This window comes from Sarcophilus harrisii, chromosome 5 (genome assembly GCF_902635505.1).
Source record: "Sarcophilus harrisii chromosome 5, mSarHar1.11, whole genome shotgun sequence".
In the NCBI taxonomy this organism is placed as follows: domain Eukaryota; kingdom Metazoa; phylum Chordata; class Mammalia; order Dasyuromorphia; family Dasyuridae; genus Sarcophilus; species Sarcophilus harrisii.
Window position 1 is genome coordinate 142,257,278 of NC_045430.1, and position 19,396 is coordinate 142,276,673.

At 31.9% G+C, this 19,396-nt stretch overlaps 1 protein-coding gene across 5 annotated transcripts in view; it reads right to left on the reverse strand.

Annotated features, from left to right (window-relative positions):
* CD36 (CD36 molecule) overlaps positions 1 to 19,396 on the reverse strand; it is an 81,546-nt gene that overhangs the window by 41,783 nt on the left and 20,367 nt on the right. Inside the window, exons 1-4 of one of the 5 annotated variants that reach the window (XM_031938676.1) lie at positions 14,466 to 14,645; positions 11,354 to 11,435; positions 3,490 to 3,582; positions 2,805 to 3,020 (exon numbers count right to left, since the gene is read on the reverse strand). In XM_031938676.1, the coding sequence (XP_031794536.1) occupies positions 2,805 to 2,924 (120 nt within the window). In that variant the 5' untranslated portion in view covers positions 2,925 to 3,020; positions 3,490 to 3,582; positions 11,354 to 11,435; positions 14,466 to 14,645. Of the gene's footprint in view, positions 1 to 2,804; positions 3,021 to 3,489; positions 3,583 to 11,353; positions 11,704 to 14,465; positions 14,646 to 19,396 lie in introns of those variants that run through there. The other 4 variants (XM_012550915.3, XM_031938674.1, XM_031938675.1 and 1 more) reach the window with 4 other exon arrangements.

Sequence of the window (19,396 nt, forward strand, 5' to 3'; positions counted from 1 at the left end):
CACATAATTTGAGAGAGAAGAAAATTCCTTTAAAAAGGAATGTGTCAGACAGTATGTTCTTAATTTTGGTCTAAAATGCATGATCATTGGTCTTACAGTGAAGGGTAAGTTCCCAGTATATATGTCATTCAACTTATATTTTAGAGTCCTAGGACCATAAATTATAGAAGGAATCTCAGGGATCATCTAACCCAATCCCCACATTTTACAAAAGAAAAATGGAGGCCAAGTGACTTTTCCTATGTCATCCTCAAAGGAAATCAAGCCCAAGTTTTGGTTTCCTGTCTCCCTCTTTTCACTGCTACCACACTTTATTTAGTCCTCAGTTGCTTTCACTGAGTATAAATGAAAATTAGAAAATATAGCTTTCCTTCCCTAATATCCAATTATTAGAATAAGGTTTTGGGACTTGGAATTTTTTTCTTTCATGTTAATGAGTACAGAAGGAAAAAAATGAATGCTAATTACTTTAATATTACTAAAGATTTATGATCCTTTAACATGGAAATGCCTTCTATCAATATAGATCATGGCCTTATAGAGAGGACAGTTAAATCAATTGTTTTGGAAACATAGAGAATGACTTGCAGATGAAGATCTCTAGGCCACTCTTAATTAAGGAGCCTGTATTGGACACCATTCAACCTTTGAATTTGAAATTGAAGACTGAAATTTGCACTAAAAAGTAAAATTTCCTCTTTGTCAATTTGTACTTTTACAAAAGCAATATGAATAGATGAAATGTGGGAATGTAGTACATGGAGAATTCACCCTGGATTATTATATAAAAATGTACTTATGATACATCAATAAAATTATTTTAGTTAAGGATATATGACCAGGAAGCTGTGAGGATGGGGATCTTACTATATGGTGGTAGATAGAAGGAAATAAAGATGTTTAGTCTGGAAAAGGAAAGACGTAGAAATATGACAATTATTTTCAAATGCATGTAGAGCTAGCCTATGGAAGAGGGATTAGACTTCTGTTTGAATCAGAGTAAAGAATTAAGAACAAGGGGTAGAAGTGATCCTCTTCCAGGTCACTAAACTTCATAGAGCCTCAGTTTCCTCTTCTGTAAAATGAGGGAACTAGATCTAAGTTGTAGGGAAGCAGTTATAGGCTTACTAGAATGAAACATTTCTTAACACTTAAAACTCCAAAATGGGCCTTTTCAGAATGCATAACTTATTTCAAGTGTGCAACCTAATTAAATGCCTAACATGTTTGTTAAGTTTCTAGAAAAAAGACTGATTTCTTTTATTAACTCTGGATACTTTACCCATGAGTTCATAACTGTGCTATGCATACAGTAAGTGCTCAAAATACAATACATATAAACAATAATTCTGAAATACATCAAAGAGGCCCATAAGTCACTCTCATCAATTTTTAAAGCAATAGTCTGAATTGTCCTTTTGAACTATGTGACCAACGTACTTCTTGAAAGTCCTATTTAGATGTTTCTCCATTGTTTTGGAGTAACTGTAACTCAAAGGCTTTTTTTCCAAAGTATAAGCTCTAAGAGATATAGTGGCTTTTACTAAGCTCAAGCAAAGGGCTGTGTTTGTCCTCTCAGCACCATCTTGCTAAACTAAAGAAGTCTAGAGAGAGTTAGCAATAGTCTTGACTACCCGGTAGTGCTATTTTGTTTGTGTCACAATTGAAAACTTCAAGGACCATGAACTATTTTTGAGGAAGAAGATTTCAACTTGACATGATCATCATTTACATTTTTAAATGTTGAAGAAATTGGCTTAATTTAGCTGTTTTGCCATTCAATAATAAGCAATAGGAAATAGTTTTAGTCAGTGTGCATAGCACTTGATTCCAAGCTTAGGTTTCCAAACCTAGACTGCTATTTTTAATCTGTATTACTTTGGATAAACCTGTGTGATTCTCTAGAATCTATTAACTTGATTTATATGCTCAAATATGCATACATATGTATTTAAGTACATAGACATAAATATGCACATGCATATAAAATTATGCTTTAAACATATATAAGTAAACTATTTTTACATAATTATATCCTTTGGAATCTGATATATTTTATTGACAAATTATTCTAAGAAGTCCATTGGCTTTACCATTTTGCTCAAAAATGTCCACAACAAATGTGTTAAGAGTACCTACTGTAAAGTATTTAATTTCCAAATATATAAAATGGAAGGACTACACTAGATAAAGATCTAGAGCACACAGCTATATATCTCAATATCCTAATTAAAAATTAAATTTGCTCATCAGGTTTAGTTCTATAACATACTAGGATAATTCCTTGGCTAGTTACTAAACCCTTATTATAGAAATGGATAAAACACACATGCACGCACACACACACACATATATACACATATTGTCTTGCTACTGAGATGGAGACCTATAGGCAGCCTTTTCCAGATTTTGTATTTGTTGCAATTGAAACATATACTGAGGACCCTTTTCCTCATAATTCAAGTCAAATCAATATAAACAGGTTAGAAACATTATATAATTGACTTGAAATCACAATTATATTCCTATCATACTAAGATATATGAAATGAGTTATAGCAAATTATGAAAATAAGACATATTTACATATATCAATGCAATATAAAATTAACTGAGGAAAACAACAACAACTTTTTTTTCCCCCTCTTCCATATGGTCTTCAGGATTCCTTTCTGGCACAGTACCCTGTTATACTGCAAATATTTAGAAACCATTATGATGCCTTCTTAATAGGAAAAAAAAATAAAATGGAAAATAAGCAAAGGAAAGTCAGTCACGGAAAATTTCTTCCAGACTGATATGTACCTTTTTAATTGTGTTCTGAATAATCATATCTCCAACAGGCATTAATATGCCTCCCAGTACAGCCAGCACTCCACCTATGACAGCACCTGTGATGAGCCCACAGTTCCGATCACAGCCCATTTTTCCTGTTTAAGGAACCACTTAGGGTTTGGCACCAGGTTCTTTTTTATTCTTCAGGTCTCTCACGCTGAATGTCCAAGGGACTTGATCCTATTACTAGAAACATCATAAAGCAGAAGCTAAATATCAGTTCAAAAAGATCAAAGTACAAAAAACAAGCAATGAATACTGATGGGAAGATAATTGTGCTAGTTGTAAATAAATGCAAGCTTGGTTCTATTCATTTATGATTCTAATATAGACTTTAGGGTTTCTCACTCTTTTCTTTTTACAAACATAAATTAGAATATAATTGGCTCAAGTATATTCTATAAACTGTTCTGTTCTTTTTTTCTAGGGTATTTAGCATGACAGATAATACTCATGCACAATGTTATCAAACTCACATCTGCCTCATTCCCCCCCTTCCCTGTAATAACTTTGTGAACTTCCTGGTTTCTCTACTCAGTCTCTACTCAAAGGTTTTTTTTTTTTTTTTTTTCAAGTTCAATAGGTTTTTGTTTTGATATCTCTGTAAATCAAAATATTACTAAAAATAATAGTTCAGTAATCTGCTTCCTCATACCTTCTTCAGGAAAAGCAGCAGGAGGGAGGCTATACAGAGATTTTGAGATGATTTATTTCAGAAAAATAGGTAATTCTTCCAATCATTTGAAATCTACAAAAACAAACATTACACAATAAACTGAGATAGGATTGAAAACAAAATGCTCAAAAATAAATAATTAGTTATAATAATGATAATAATACAGTAAACATTTATATGTCATCTTACAATGTACAGAGCACTTTTTGTATGGAAATTTTATAAAGTAGGTTTCATTATCCCCATTTTACAGATGAGAAAAGTAAGATTGTATGAAGCTAAGTAAATTGTCCAGGTCTCACCTTAACAGTCACTCAAACCACAGTGACTCTGAGTTCAGTGACCTTTGATTTCAGTGATACCATGTTGACACTTGCCAAAGAATACATTCTAATATTAGTTATTATGATAATTACTGTTATGTATTAAATCTAACTGCAGAGAATTGAATATCAAAGTCAATAAAAACTCCATAATTTAGTCAGTTCAAAAATTATTAATATATCCTTATGACAAGCAATCAAATGCAATATTTTTCTTTGTGATGGTATATAAAATAGAAAAAAAATGACTAAACTTAAACTGAATCAACTACTATTACTTTCAGTTTTTATTTTTAATGAAAAATAGCCTTTAATTTTGTTCTCCTTATCATTTACAGCTACAAATTAAGATTTCTTTTTATGACAAAGCAGCACTTATAAGTTGTTTTGTAGTTTATGAACAGAATGTTTCTCCTTTTGAACTAATGTCTATTATTATGAACAAAACTAGTCTTTTATAAGATGATAAAAGCTCTGGAAGACTTTAGTAAGCAACTTTGGAATCAGTGCTATGGGCAGAATCATGTGCTAAGTGGGAGTAATCAATGATTGAAGTATTTTTTAAATTCATTTTAATGATTTTTTTTGTATTTTACAAATTTGACAAAAATTGATAAAACAGCATTATAACGGATCTGCATAGTATAGCTTAAAGTACACTGGGATGCAAAACAAAAGAGCTAAATTCAAGTTCTACATCTCTCATTAGTTAGGTACAAAGTACTAAGTGTTTTGGCTCATCTTGTACATTGACTCATTTTTATATGCACACACAATACATATGTACACATGTACACATATACACACAATACATATATACATGTTAGGAACCTTGAGATAAACACTGCAGAATTTTGTTAAAAGGATATGAGTTAATACAGATAAAAGACTTTGGAATTGAGAATATATAGTAAAAAATATTATAGATTGAAATTTTGAGACATTTGCACAAGAAATTCTGGTTGTGATGGTATTTATTGTAACAGGGTTGAGAATGACAATTACACTTAATAGATTTATGAAACAAATAGTGGCAAACCAGTCCCTATGCTGAAAATGCTCACAGAGTATAGGACTGGGTGGGAGAGAAAGAAAATACCAGAGGAAAATAAAAGGCCAAAAAAATAATAACTAATTGCATGTATGCATATACAGCCACACACATATATGATATATATCCATTTGTGTATTATACACATCCATATTATACACGTATATATTGTTGTTTAGTTATTTTTCACTCATGATTGACTTCATGACCCATTTTGGGACTTTTTGGCTAAGATATTGGAGTAGGTTAACATTTCCTTCTCTAGCTCATTTTACAGATGAGGAAACTGAATTAAGTGCCTTATCCTGGGTCACATAGCTAGTAAGTGTCTGAAACCAGTTTGAACTCAAGAAGATAATTCTTTCTAACTCCACACATGGTACTCTATGTCAGAGCCACCTAGCACTCTCTCTCTCTCTCTCTCTCTCTCTCTCTCTCTCTTTCTGTATATATATATAGCTTTATATGTATAATATATATATATATATATATATATATATATATATATATATATATAGTATAAATCTCTATATATTACACAGTATATATCTATATATACACATATGTATAAATACATGCTTGTGTATATTTGTACAGAAGAGACTCTTATTTCTTTTTTTGGCCTCATTTAGTTATTATTTAGTAACCTGGGCATAATCCAAAATTGCTTTTCAGAATGGTTTTACCATTCACTTGTTTCAAGACTACATCAATCTACTTGTTTCCCAAGGGTATCTCCAATATGTATCATTTTGACAATAACAATATTATAAAAAGTATCAATTTTGAGCAGTTTTGTAAACCTGTGAACAATAAAATATGAAGAAACAGGAGACCAGTTTATACAATAACAACACTACAAAAATAATCCCATAAAAACTGTAAAAAACAAACAGCTTTGAAAGCTTTAAGAACTATGGCCAATAAAACTGCTTTTCATGATTTAAGAGGACCTGTGATGAAAAATGCTATTCATTATAGCAAGATTGCAGAATGAAATGTATATATTTTGAATACAATCTTTTAGGGAATTTGTGTTCTTTCACTATCTATATTGACTACAAGAAATTATTTTTTTTAAATGAGTTTAGGTGGAAAAGAGAGAATATAGATTTCTTTTTTTTCTAACAGAGAGATAGGAGGTGCTATGCTGCATATATTTTCAGATAAAATCATTGTATTAATACTTTTAGGGGCATCTAGGTGGTGCCATGGATAGTGCATTAAAGCTGGAGACAGGAAGGCTTACTGAGTTCTAATCTGGTTTCAGGCACTTACTAGCTGTGTGACCCTGGGCAAGGTATTTAACTCTGTTTGCCTCACTTTTCTTCTCTGTAAAGTGAGCTCGAGAAGGAAATGACATAAACCTCCAGTATTTTTGCCCAGAAAACCTCAAACAGAGTCATAAAGCATTAGACATGACAAAATAACAGTTATTAATTTTACTGTTTTACTTTATTATAAGTGGCTTTTCATAAGGTAAGAATAATGTGTAAATGTTGTTAATGTAAAAACACATTAATAAAATTTAAAAGAAAGATTAATTCCTGATTTTTAATCAACAAAAGTATTGTTAAGAAGGTCAAATCCACTTTCAGCATTATTGTTCTCCTTGGAAGCAATATTAGTTAGGATTCTTCAAAGCATGGGTGAGGAAAGCATTTCAAACATAAACTTGTACAAAAACATGGAAGTTGGAAGCCCCTAGAGGGATTTAAATGTAGTGTATAAAATAAGATTAAAAAGGTAGGTGAGACAATACTACAGAGGGTTTTAAATACCCGAACACGGAGGAGAGTTTTGATGTTGGGTTTTTTTTTTTTGTTTGTTTGCTTTGTAAATTTATCCAACCAAGACACAAGGCAGGGTCTGATATGTAGATTTTTAGAACTTGAACTTAGGTAGCCTGACACTTAGCCTAGTGGCTTTTTAAAGACATGACCTTTAAAAGCCATGTCTAAAATGTTATGACCAAAATATATAGAGAATTGACTCTAATTTATAAGAAATCAAGTCATTCTCCAATTGATAAATGGTCAAAGGATATGAACAGACAATTTTCAGATGATGACTTTGAAACTATTTCCACTCATATGAAAGTGTTCCAAATCACTATTGATCAGAGAAATGCAAATTAATACAACTCTGTGATACCACTACACACCTGTCAGATTGGCTAAGATGACAGGAAAAAATAATGATGAATGTTGGAGGAGATGCAGGAAAACTGGGACACTGATGCATTGTTGGTGGAGTTATGAACAAATCCAACCATTCTGGAGAGCAATCTGGAATTATGCCCAAAATGTTATCAAACTGTGCATACCCTTTGACCCAGCAGTGCTACTACTGGGCTTATACCCCAAAGAGATACTAAAGAAGGGAAAGAGACCTGTATGTACCAAAATGTTTGTGGCAGCCGTGTTTGTAGTGGCTAGAAGCTGAAAAATGAATGGATGCCCATCAATTAGAGAATGGTTAGTAAATTGTGGTAATATGAATGTTATGCAATATTATTGTTCTGTAAGAAATGACCAGCAGGATGAATACAGAGAGGCTTGGAGAGACTTACATGAACTGATGTTGAGTGAAATGAGCAGAACCAGGAGATCATTATATACTTCAACAACGATACTGTATGAGGATGTATTCTGATGGAAGTGGATTTCTTTGACAAAGAGATCTAATTCAGTTTCAATTGATCAATGATGGACAGAAGCAGCTATACCCAAAGAAAGAACACTGGGAAATGAATGTAAACTGTTTGCATTTTGGTTTTTCTTCCCAGGTTATTTCTACCTTCTGTTTCCAAGATATACTGTGGCATATTTAACATGTATAGGACTGCTTACCATCTGGGGGAGGGGGTAGAGGGAAGGAGGGGAAAAATTGGAACGGAAGTGAGGCAAGGGATAATGTTGTAAAAACTTACCCTGGTATGGGTTCTGTCAAAAAAAAGATATTTAATATAAAAAAAAATTTAAAAATAAAATAAAATGTTATGACAATTTATCTATGAAAATGAAGCACAGACCAAAGAAACAAATTCAGTTTCTTCTGTAGCCCTATTTTTCCATTTTATATCTAACTAAAAATTAGTCACAAAATAATATAGATTCATTTATTATGTAGAAATATGTGGGGAGAGTCACAATATTAAATTTTTTTTTTTTTAAAGAACATTGTTCTTTAAAATCTCTATGTACAAAGATCAATATTCAAGAACTCTACCTTTCCACCTTTTTATGGAGGCTTTTTTTTTTCTGAGGCAATTGGGTTAAGTAACTTGACCAGGGTCACACAACCAGCAAGTGTTAAGTGTTTGAGGCCAGATTTGAACTCAAGTTCTCCTGACTTCATGGCTAGTGTTCTATCTACTAGACCAATGAGCTGCCTCCTTTATGGAGTCTTTAAAATTAAAGACTTTCACACACATTCATTTCCTATCCCAAATCATAATTAAATTCTCTTTACTCTAGACCAGTAGTTCTCAAACTTTTGTTTTAAGTATCTTTATCCTATTAAAAATTATTGAGGATCTCTCCAAAGCATTTTTGTTTATCTGGGTTATATTTATAGATATTTACCATGTTGGAAATAAAAACTATTTTTGAATTTGTAGACCCTCTAAAAGGTTTTCAGAGATCCCCAGGATTCTCGAGACCATACTTTGAGAACCACTGCTGTAGGTTATGGAAAATAAGTCTATCATTTTTTTAAAAATCCCATTTACCTTTTGAAGAGAAAAAAAGTTTAAAAATTCACTTATAATATTCCTATCTCAATTATATTTAGATGGGTGCCTTTTGATATGATCTTGAAGAGTCAATACAGTCATATCTTTAATCTCTATTTCCAATGTCTGGCAATTCTCTAATATACTCAAGAAGAATCTCACTGACATCCTATCTATGGGACATAATGCCTCCCCTGGGAAGATTGCACTAAAAATTCCCAAACAAAATGATTCCAGTTATTTTGGGTATTTGCTATAAACTCTAAAAATCATCCTCTGTAAATTTCCCACTTTTTTTTTATTATGCACTTGTTAGGGAGAATCTGGAAGCTCCCTTAACTATTCTTTAAGTAAAGGGAGGCAATACATTTTCTAGGAAAGTTAATTTGCTGAGCTAACGTTATTTAAGATTGCTCTTGAAATGAATAGTATTCTTTAAATAGTCTTATGTTAAATAATAGTATTATTTTACAATCCTCATCTTAGTCTGACTTTGGTAATTTCTTTATTTCCTTTTAATAAAGATAGGATTAGTGAGTGCTGGGTGAAGAGAAATAAAGAAAGATATTATTAACAGAAGTCACTAGAATCCACCACTAATTGAAATTTTCTCGTTGACTTTCCTTGTCATTTGGCTTAACATTAAAGATCAAGATGTATGACAAAGAGATGTTCTGTTGTTGCCATTAATTGCTTTGGGAAATGTTTAGATCTAGAATTAGAAGAAACTCCAGAGTCTGATTCACTCTTGCAAATCAGGAAAACTAAGTTCCATGAATATGATTGGACTTGCAGAGACAGATAGATGTTGCAATGGATAAAATACTGGGTCTGAAGTCAGGAAGAATGAATTGTGATCCAGCTCAGACATGTACTAGCTGTGTGATCTTGGACAAGTCACTTAACCTCTATATGCTTCAGTTTCCTCAACTGTAAAATGGGAATTATAAAAACACTTGCTTTCAAGGATTATTGTGAGAATAAAAAAAAATGTGATAGCATTTCTAAAGCTCTTAGAACAGTGCTTGTCACTTGGGAAGCTTTACATAATTACTAACTATTATTATTACTTGTCCAAGGTTCCACAAGTAGCCTCAGAATTGTAACTAAAGCAAAATCTTCTGACTAGAGAGTCAGGACTCTTTCCACTGTTTCAGAACATCTCCAAAAACAACCACAATAATTACTACTACTGCTATTACTACAGCTGCTATTACTATCCTTTATAAGAACATTTTCACAAGTGGTTGGAAAAGAAAACTGTAGAGCTGTAAAGGTGAAGAAAAAAGACTATACTATGATTTTGCTTTTTGCCTTACATTGATGGTTGGAATGATTGGATAAGGTGGAAGGAGAAATATGGAACACTAAAAATTTAGAACAAAATGTGCCCCTTTGGGCTCCACATGTTAGTCAATGGTCAAAATAACAAGTAGTCTAGCAAAGCAATAAGAATCTACCAAAGAAATGCTGAAAGCCATGCTAGCTACTGGTTGGCTCTGTGTGTATTTGCATTTTTGCACACACACACACACATATATGTTATGTATATATATATATATATATATATATATATATATATATAATAAATATATACATTGTGCATTTGTGTGTATATATGTATATGCACACACATACATATATACCCACATATATTAAGCTGCACTCTCATTATGATTCTTCCTATGACTCACAATGTCACAACTACGAGGCTGATGCATATTAACTTTGTATAAGCTAACTTAAACAAGATATATTATACCAAGGTTATCCTACAGAAGTGTTTTAATTTCCTATTTCAAGGCTATCAACTTTACCAGCATACCCTCAATTTCCTTACCTAGCCACATCCTCAACATTTCTGTCTTTTTTACTTAAATATATCCTCTATTGATCTAGATGTGTAATTCTTCTGAAATATTAGTCTAATACTATTATATTGTTAGGATTTATATGATATGAAGACATTAATTGGTTGAATGTAATTCCATTTATTATATCATAATTTTCAAAAAAGTTTTTTTTCAACTATGAAACAATATTTTTCTGACCTTAAAGGAACATTTATCCATCCATCCATCTATCCCTCTATCTTTATTTTATAAAAATGAATATAACTTTATTATTTTACATGCTTTGATGCCCCAAAGAGAACTATAATGATTATGCTTTACATTTCTATAACGTGTCTATCTCAGCAAATTTGACCATTATCATCCTCATTATTTTTTTTTTTTTAACTGTGGAGGACCTGAGGCAAAGGAGAATTCATAAGTACAAATTATGTCAGTCTTGGGGCTGAGATCAGAAAAAAGTCATCTTGCCATACCACATGCTAGTTGGCAATTCTCCCTGTTCCAACTCTCAGAGAACCTTCTAATTTGCCATTTCATATGCTGTTATTCTTGAAATGCAAGATTAATGCCTTGTAAACTTAACATTCTTTTGACTCATGATATAAGAGACAGACAAACTGAATTCCTCTCACTCTCAAAAGTATTGGCTTAAGATACATTTTTCATTCTTAACTATTTCCATTTTGGAAAAAAAATAAATTGAGTGACAGTGATATGTAGAATAGAACACATATTTTTAAATAGGCTTTAAAGTTTTTAATTTTAGAGGAGGATAGAAAAGATGAACAGAAAATGAGAAAGATAGAAATAGCTAAGGTGTAGAAAATAAGAGGAGAAAAATAAACTGCACTGTTAAAACTTCTCCCTGATTACATACCTTCAATGATCCCAAAGGTAGATCAGATGGCTTTTTTCCTCAATCTTCAACACTTTATGATTTTTATTCTTCTATTTTTCCACTTAAAAACAAAGAAAACCCCTTTCTGATCCCTCAGGCTTTTCTTGGGAAACCACCACATACACAAATAACAGCAACTGATGAACTCTTCTGGTTTTTTAATCCATAGATTTTTTTAAGGATAGAATTTTTGACAATGTGGTAGAAAGTAAGAAGCTGACTTACTGACAACTACTGTTGTAGGCTGTACTCTAAGAAACTCCTATGTGCCAGGATATCACAGAACCTAGTTTTCTAGAGAACCTATAATTATTCTCATATGTGGCTAGACGCTATGACTTGGGAAACCCCACCCAGAAGAGGGATGACCCAAAAGAGAGATTTCCTGGGATAAAAAATGTTAAGGCTGGACAACAAAATCAGTTCCAGTCTTCCAAAAGACTCTTATAACAAATGAATGACAAATTCTGGATACGTTCTGACTGAAGAGTAGACATGGGGCTCAGATCTTCATCTACCCACATTCATTTATTTTTTTTTGTTCCCTGCAAAAAGGACAATAAAATATAATATCCTCTGATCTATACATTCATTTGGTCTTTCAGATTTCTCCCCAGCCTTGTCTGTTATAAATACTTCAAGACCATTTGACATATCCAATTCATTTGAAAGTTATACTTAAATCAAATAACTGGTTATCTTGGGGGAAAATAGCTAGGTTGAGGTTATTCAAACTGGGGTTGGGATTCAATATATTGAAAATAATTTATTAAAATATTTTGCATCAGTTTCTCTTCTTCTGTTCCTTTGTAGTAAATCTCAGTATATACCTGTTTATATAGTCCATATATGTGGACTTTACTTCTGAAAGGCAACAAAAGTATGATGGGAAAAGGCCAAGTTAGGAATCAGACCTGCATTCTAATATTAGCTTTAAGCAAAGATGAGTTCATTAAAAAAGGCTTTTTAATACTTAGTTTAAGAAAAAAGTTATCCAAAGCCAAGTAATTTGACTCCATACATAAAGTTCAGGCCACTTTTACACCATAGGGAATGGCAGCTTTCCCTCTATAACTTTGGTTAAAATGGAAGATCCTTATCAAAGCTCAGTTGGATCTTCAATGGAGATAGACTCTAGTTTAATTGATGTTATACCTAGTCTTCAGGTTTGGGGTCTTAGGCCAGAAAGGAGTTCCACAATCTTATCCAGAAAAATAGCAGGACTTATTGCTGAATACAGCTAACATATCATTGTGAGTATTTCAACCTCATAAAAGAAGAAAAATAACTGAATCTACACATCTATATGCTCTTGTATTGTAAAGTATTTGTGGAAAACAAAGTAAAATTCAATAAAACAACTAATACCTTTAATATATAGGTGCTCTGTCACAATATTCATAATAACATCCTGCATAGTATGGCAGGAGAAAGGGGAAATGTTTCAAAAATTTGAACAGAATACAAAGGAGTATTATTATGAGATTCTAGGGCAAGAATTTAAAACAAAGTTTGAAATAAAATTAAGAAAATAATACACACACAAATATGATTATTAACCTCAACTTTCTTGAAAAATATCAGTAATGACTGTACATTTTGTCCAAATACAACTGTGGCTAAACAATAACTACCTCATTTGCTACTTGTTATTAAATGTAATTTGTGGGGGAATAAGGAGAGGAGGCAGGAAGGAGTAACAATATCATAAATAAGTGATCTAGCAAGCTAAATAAGGACATGTGAATTTTCCATGATCACTTTCACTCTCCATTATGTAGCATACATAGCCACTATTTTCAACCTTTAATTTGGAAGTTGAAATGTGTATTTAAAAAAAAAAAAATCAGAATTTATATAGCTATTCTATTAGGTTAAAATTTGAGTTCCATTTATGTAATAGGGTACCAAAATCACATAGAATCAATGATTAATCAAGATGAATTTATGTATCTATCAAGGTATCTGAAACTAGCTATTCTAAAATCTACTTCATGATAACTGTAGTGTGAAGGCAATACTGAGATGGCAATACTTATTACTGTTTCCTAAGTTATCATTTTGATGTGGCATTACCTTTGTTCAAACTTCATATCCTTTTTTTTAAAGACTTACAGAAGGAAAATGTAAACTCCAAAAGAAACATATAATTTATTTATTTTGTTTAGCTTGGTGAATATAGTTATACAAAAAGTTAAATTTACACAAATTTTTATAACTGCTACTAGTATTAAAATAAGTACTGCTTCTAGTCACTTATTAATGCTTAACTATGAAAAAAAAATACTCAAGCACACATTACATTAGTTATCTCATCAGAGTCTATTCCTCCTAGAGTTATGCAATTCAAATAGATTAATAATCTATTGCTGATGTCAAGCATTAAATAATCACATGCTATAGAGTGTTATATTGTTAATCAATATGAGTAAACAAGTAATATATAAAATTAAACAATAGCATATTGGCTGCTTTTTTCTGCATAATATATATATGTTGATGAAAATTTAAATCAAGAAATACTTAAACTATAACACATAGGATCATAGATTAACACTGATGGATGGTCATTTAGTCAAATCTCAATTTACAGAGGAGGAAACTGAGACCTAGAAAACTAAACTGATTTACCCATGTTACATAATAATTTGCAAAGTCAGCTGAAATCCCATTCCTCTGACTGAAGTTAAATTATTTATTAAAACCTTTCTATTGCATATTTTGCAGAATGTATTCACCAAATTGCATTTACTTAGAAAATGATATTAGTATCTGACATTAAGATCAAATATTTGCTTTGCTATTTACATACATGGATAAAAAATGTTAAATCATTAAAAAAATATATGAAATGTGATTGGCTACTGACCCCCCTCCCCAAAGTGTTAAATTTGTTAATATATACTATGAAAAGATTTGTAGTGCATTGCAAAATAGCTCCATGTGCAATGTGTCTTTCAAACTTAGAGATTTAGAAGAAAGAAATAAGTTAAATTTGTAGCATTCACAGGGACGCTTTATGTTCCACTTTCTGCTGGAAGACGGGAAATCCCTTTCTTAAATGATTTATATATAGTAACCTATGACTTACCTTTGAAAAGTTGAGAATGAAATTTCAATTGATTATTCCAGTATTTAGTCATATAGTGCTCATTAGAGTCAAGTAGCATCTGTAGTTAAAGTCTCACACTGAAAAAACTTCCACTAAAGACTGTGAGAGAGTTTAAATATTCAAGAAGACGTCAGATCCCAGTGTGTAGTTTGTTGCCAGGAAAAAAAAAAAAAAAAAAAAAAAAAAGATTTATATTGCTATGGTCTGACAAAGACCTATTACCTATATCTCATGGTAAATATTGAGTGGCATTTTTTTTCCCTTTTGGTAAAATTCCAATCCAACTAAGTCAGGGGCCAGGCAGACAAAGGGGAATTTAGTTACTCAGCTGCCATTAAATAATCTGTTCTGCTGTACAGTTATAAGTTCAAATGCAGAAGCTGGGGGTGTGAAAAAAAGAGTCATCACTTACTTCCTTATTTATAATTTTTTTTTTCAAAGCCTGTGTCATGAAGATGGTGAGATGCCTATTATGGAACTGGTACATTTTTCATCCATTAAAATGAATTATTACAATTTTGGAAATCAAAATTGATTTGGTTAAAAGATTTTTTTAAAAACAGCTGCAAAGATACTGTCAATCAGCAAGGATAAAATACAGACCTTAAAAAAAAAAAAAAAAGGAAATGATCTATTGTTCTAGCTGGAAGTCCTTTTTTTATTTATCAAATTTTTGTTTGTTTCATAAAAACTAAAAATCACAATGCAATCTGCAAAAATGTCCTTCAAATATTTAAGCCAAGATATTATTATCTGGGTTTTATTATATTCTCATGTTCAGACAGTACTAAATTCTAGGTTGATTTATTTTTGACACTTTACCACCATCAAGTGATGTTAAAACAAAATAATTAAAAAAATAAAGAACTTTTAAGAATAATACAAACATATTGTCCAAATTTATATTGCCCAAATATAAAGATATGGAGATTGTAATGGAAAGATCTTAAATAAAAGAAACTCATAATATTTCTCTAGAAAGAGTCCTAAGAGGAATAAAATAGTCATTTCAAATAGAGGACAGTCATTTAGAAACCTGTCTATCCCTAAATCCTGAATCAAGTTAACATGCAGAATTTTAGTTTATTAGACTATTTTAAAACCACTCATTATCACTGGAGTAACCATTAGTTTCTTCTAACCTTGGAATTTAGATAGATCAAGGTCTCTGTCATGTACTTTAAAATTTTCATGCAGTTAAAGGACTGACTAGCCTAAGAATCTAAAAAGAGACTCCAAAATCAAAGAAACAAACTTGGCTTTTCAAATATATTGTCTAAGATATATTGAACATACATATATTGAACAACATATATTTGAACATACAAATATATTGTCTAAGATATATTGAATATACATAGCTATTTGAGTTCTATCCAAATTCAGGGTTCTTTATTTATATCTTAAAAATAGAACTGTAGTGATTTTTTATTGCTTCCTTTTCTTAAAGTTAAATCCTAAAAGTCTGGAAAGACCCCAATGACACAATAGTGGAAAAAGTAAAAAATTAACAAAATAGTTCAACAGAGATATCTGTGTACAATTGTACTTTGCTTTAAATAAGGTAAATAGACCTAGGTTCAATCCCCATTTGCTAAACATAGCAGTCATGTGATCCTGGGCAAGTCAGTTAACCTGTCAGTGGTGCACACAATTCATCAAGGGTATAAATGACTAGAAACAAACCAAAAAAAAAAAAAAAAAAAAAGACAATTAAAGTAGCAAAGTGATATAATGGTTTCACCTGGGCTTGGAGACAAGAAGCTTTGCTTGATTGGTTATTTTCTGTTTAACTCTTCATGACCCTTTTTAGGGTTTTCTTGACAAACAAACTAGAGAGGTCTGCTATTTCCTTCTCTAGTCTATTATACAGATGAGGAAACTGAGGTAAACAGGGTTAAATGACTTGCCCCATGTCATATATCCAGATTTGAACTCAGATCTTCCTTAATCTAGGTTTGGCACTATCAACTGGATCACTAGAATCAGAAAGTTCTGGGATCAAATTTGTTCTCAAAAGTCTGTGTGTCTCAGTTTCCTCATCTGTAAAATGGGAATGATATCAGCATCTGCCTTATGGAATCATGAGGACAAATGAGATATCAGTGCTTGTCACTGTGTGGGCACTTGCTATATAAATATTTATTCCCTCCCCAGATCTTATTTGTTCAAGAGAATTTCATATTCTGATGAAATTGCAGGACTAGGCCTTAGCCCTTATACCACACAGATACAGGTGGTGGTTGGGGATGAGGTTGGGAGAGAGATGGATATTATGGTGCAAAAAAAAAAAATTCATTATAAGATTTTTTTTCAAATTATGAATTTCCCTAAAGCATTTAAATACTGATTTTGAAAATAGGCAAAGTATGCTGGCAAAAATATTCACACCAGCCCTTAATTCTAAACCTATCTCACTAAAATATATTTTAAATTGCCCAATTACTCTGGTGTTAATTCTGGATTCAATAAGTGTGGATCTTTGCTTCAAGGATCATTGATAAGTATAAAGACTCATCTTACTGGAAATGAAGGGAAAAACCTACATTAACCCTAAGACAGAAGTGTTTAAAACAGTGAAAGAACTGTATCCACCCAGTTCACATCCAAGAAACTGACAATGTAATGACCCTAATCTTTTTGGATTGTAGCACAGGTTGAGAGTATTACCATACATGTCCACTACTTGGTATTATTCAAAAAAATGTAAACTCACATCTATTAATACCCCCCCCACACACACACTATACTTCAGAGTAAAGTCTCTTTCTGTATCATTGATTCTGTTTCTCATTCTCTTTCATATGAGTTAGATACAATCATAAAGTGAATGGTCAGGAAGATCAGCACTTCTATCATCTTTTTGTTCCTGGCGCTGTACAGCAGCACCAGAAACAGCAACCATTTCCTGCCTACAGGGGGAAAAAAATCAATCTAAGTGTTCTGTGATTTAATATCTTTAACATCCTATGATTAAAAAAAAAAGTGATTTCATACATTTTTACTTCAAATCTTTCTGATTTCCATTAGTTACTTTAAAATGTTTTAAAAAAAAATAATTTAAATTGTCTTCACCATTGAATTATTAAGCTTATCTGTGCTTTGTAGGTTATAGGAAAGTCTCTTTTTAATAGTCCACATTATCCAAGAGCAAAGTTAATTAAACCTGTTTGATGGCAACTCTTTGGTGGACTGGAAAACTGAGCTTTCATTTGAAATGTCTGCTGTAGATTAGAAATTATTGTTATTGCTCAGCCATTTCAATTATATCTGATTATTTGTGATCCCTTTTGGGATTTCCTTGACAAAGATACTGGGAAGGTTTATTATTTTCTTTCCCAACTCCTTTTACAGATAAGGAAACTGAGTCAAACAGGGTTAAGTGACTTGCCCAGGGCCACCCAGCTAATGAATACTTGGTGCTAGCTTTGAACTCAAGAAGTTGAAGCTTCCTAATGCAAGCTTTGAGTTCTATCTACAGAAACACATTGCTGCCCCATATTATGAATTATTCCATAGAATTTATAGCAACAGCAATAACAAAACCTGTATTTCATTCTCCTTGGAGAGCCTGCGTCATTTTGCATACACAGGTTAAAAAAAAAAAAAAAAAAGGAAAACGGAAAAAAAGATGGAAGAGATATTGTCAGGTATTTCAAAACCATTCCTAGGATCCTTGAAAGGTGTGGTTTCCTATCCAAGATCAAAGTGAGATAAAACTATTAAGTCCAATTTAAATGATTGTTTTTGTGAATTGAAAATTTGGAGCAAGGTAAGAAGCTTAGCCCATATATGACAGCAATACTTTCCAGAGAAGGCAATTCAGAGGTTTAAAATCTGTAAACTGAAATAAGAGAATATAAAGAGTTGAGTAATTCAGAAAAAAAGTTGCATTAGTTTGCTTGCTCTGTCTCTCTGTCTCCATGTATATGTAAATGTATTTAAAAGTCGTGAGAGGGTATAAAAACATTAGTCCAGGAGTCTAATCTTAACTGGACCAGTCTGGATCCTTCTATTCACAATTAATCACCATTTAGCTTGGGTATAGTATGCCATTTCTCAATCTCTAAATTTCCTAATCTACGAAATCAGGTTAATTTTCATTCCCATCATTCCCATCAGTTTAGCTTCTAGAGGTGAAAAGGGTCTTAGAAATTATCTCTTGCTCAATATCACACAGAGGTTATAGAGACAGAATAAAGTTCTGAATCCAAACCTGGTTTCTTCTCTAATATCTTTTCTACTGTATATTGCTGGTCTTAATGTAATGATCAAATAAGATAATAAATAAGAAATTAATTCAAACGTTAAAAATAACATAAAAGTTCTATTGGTGCAGCAGTTTAGTGGCTCAGTAGATAGTTCCAGCCTTTGAGTCAAGAAGATTCACCTTTCTGAGTTCAAATCTGACCTCAGAAATTTAATAGTTATATGACCCTGAGCAAATAACTCAACCCTGTTTATACTGGCAAAACACTCTAATATCTTTGCCAAGAAAACTCCAAATGACATCACAAAGAATTAAACATGACTAAAAATGACTGAACAAAGTCTCTATCAGAAAGCATTTAATTGGTAGTTTAGGTCTGAAGAGAGAATGAATATTTTGATAATAAAAAAGAGGAAAAGAATCATATCTTACTTGACAATGTACTAAAATTTTATGTTTCAAAAATGAGAGTAATGCACATCAATATATTCTGCATTCAGAGGTGACTTAACTCTTTACTTCTAAGAAAAAAAAATGTGAATAGAGCACCAGCCCTGAAATTAGGAGGACCGGGTTCGAATTTGGCCCCAGACACTTAACACTACCTAGCTGTGTGACCCTGGGCAAGTCACTTAACCCTAATTGCCTCAGGGGGGAAAAAAAGAAAAGAAAGGAAAAAGAAAAGACATATTTCCAAACT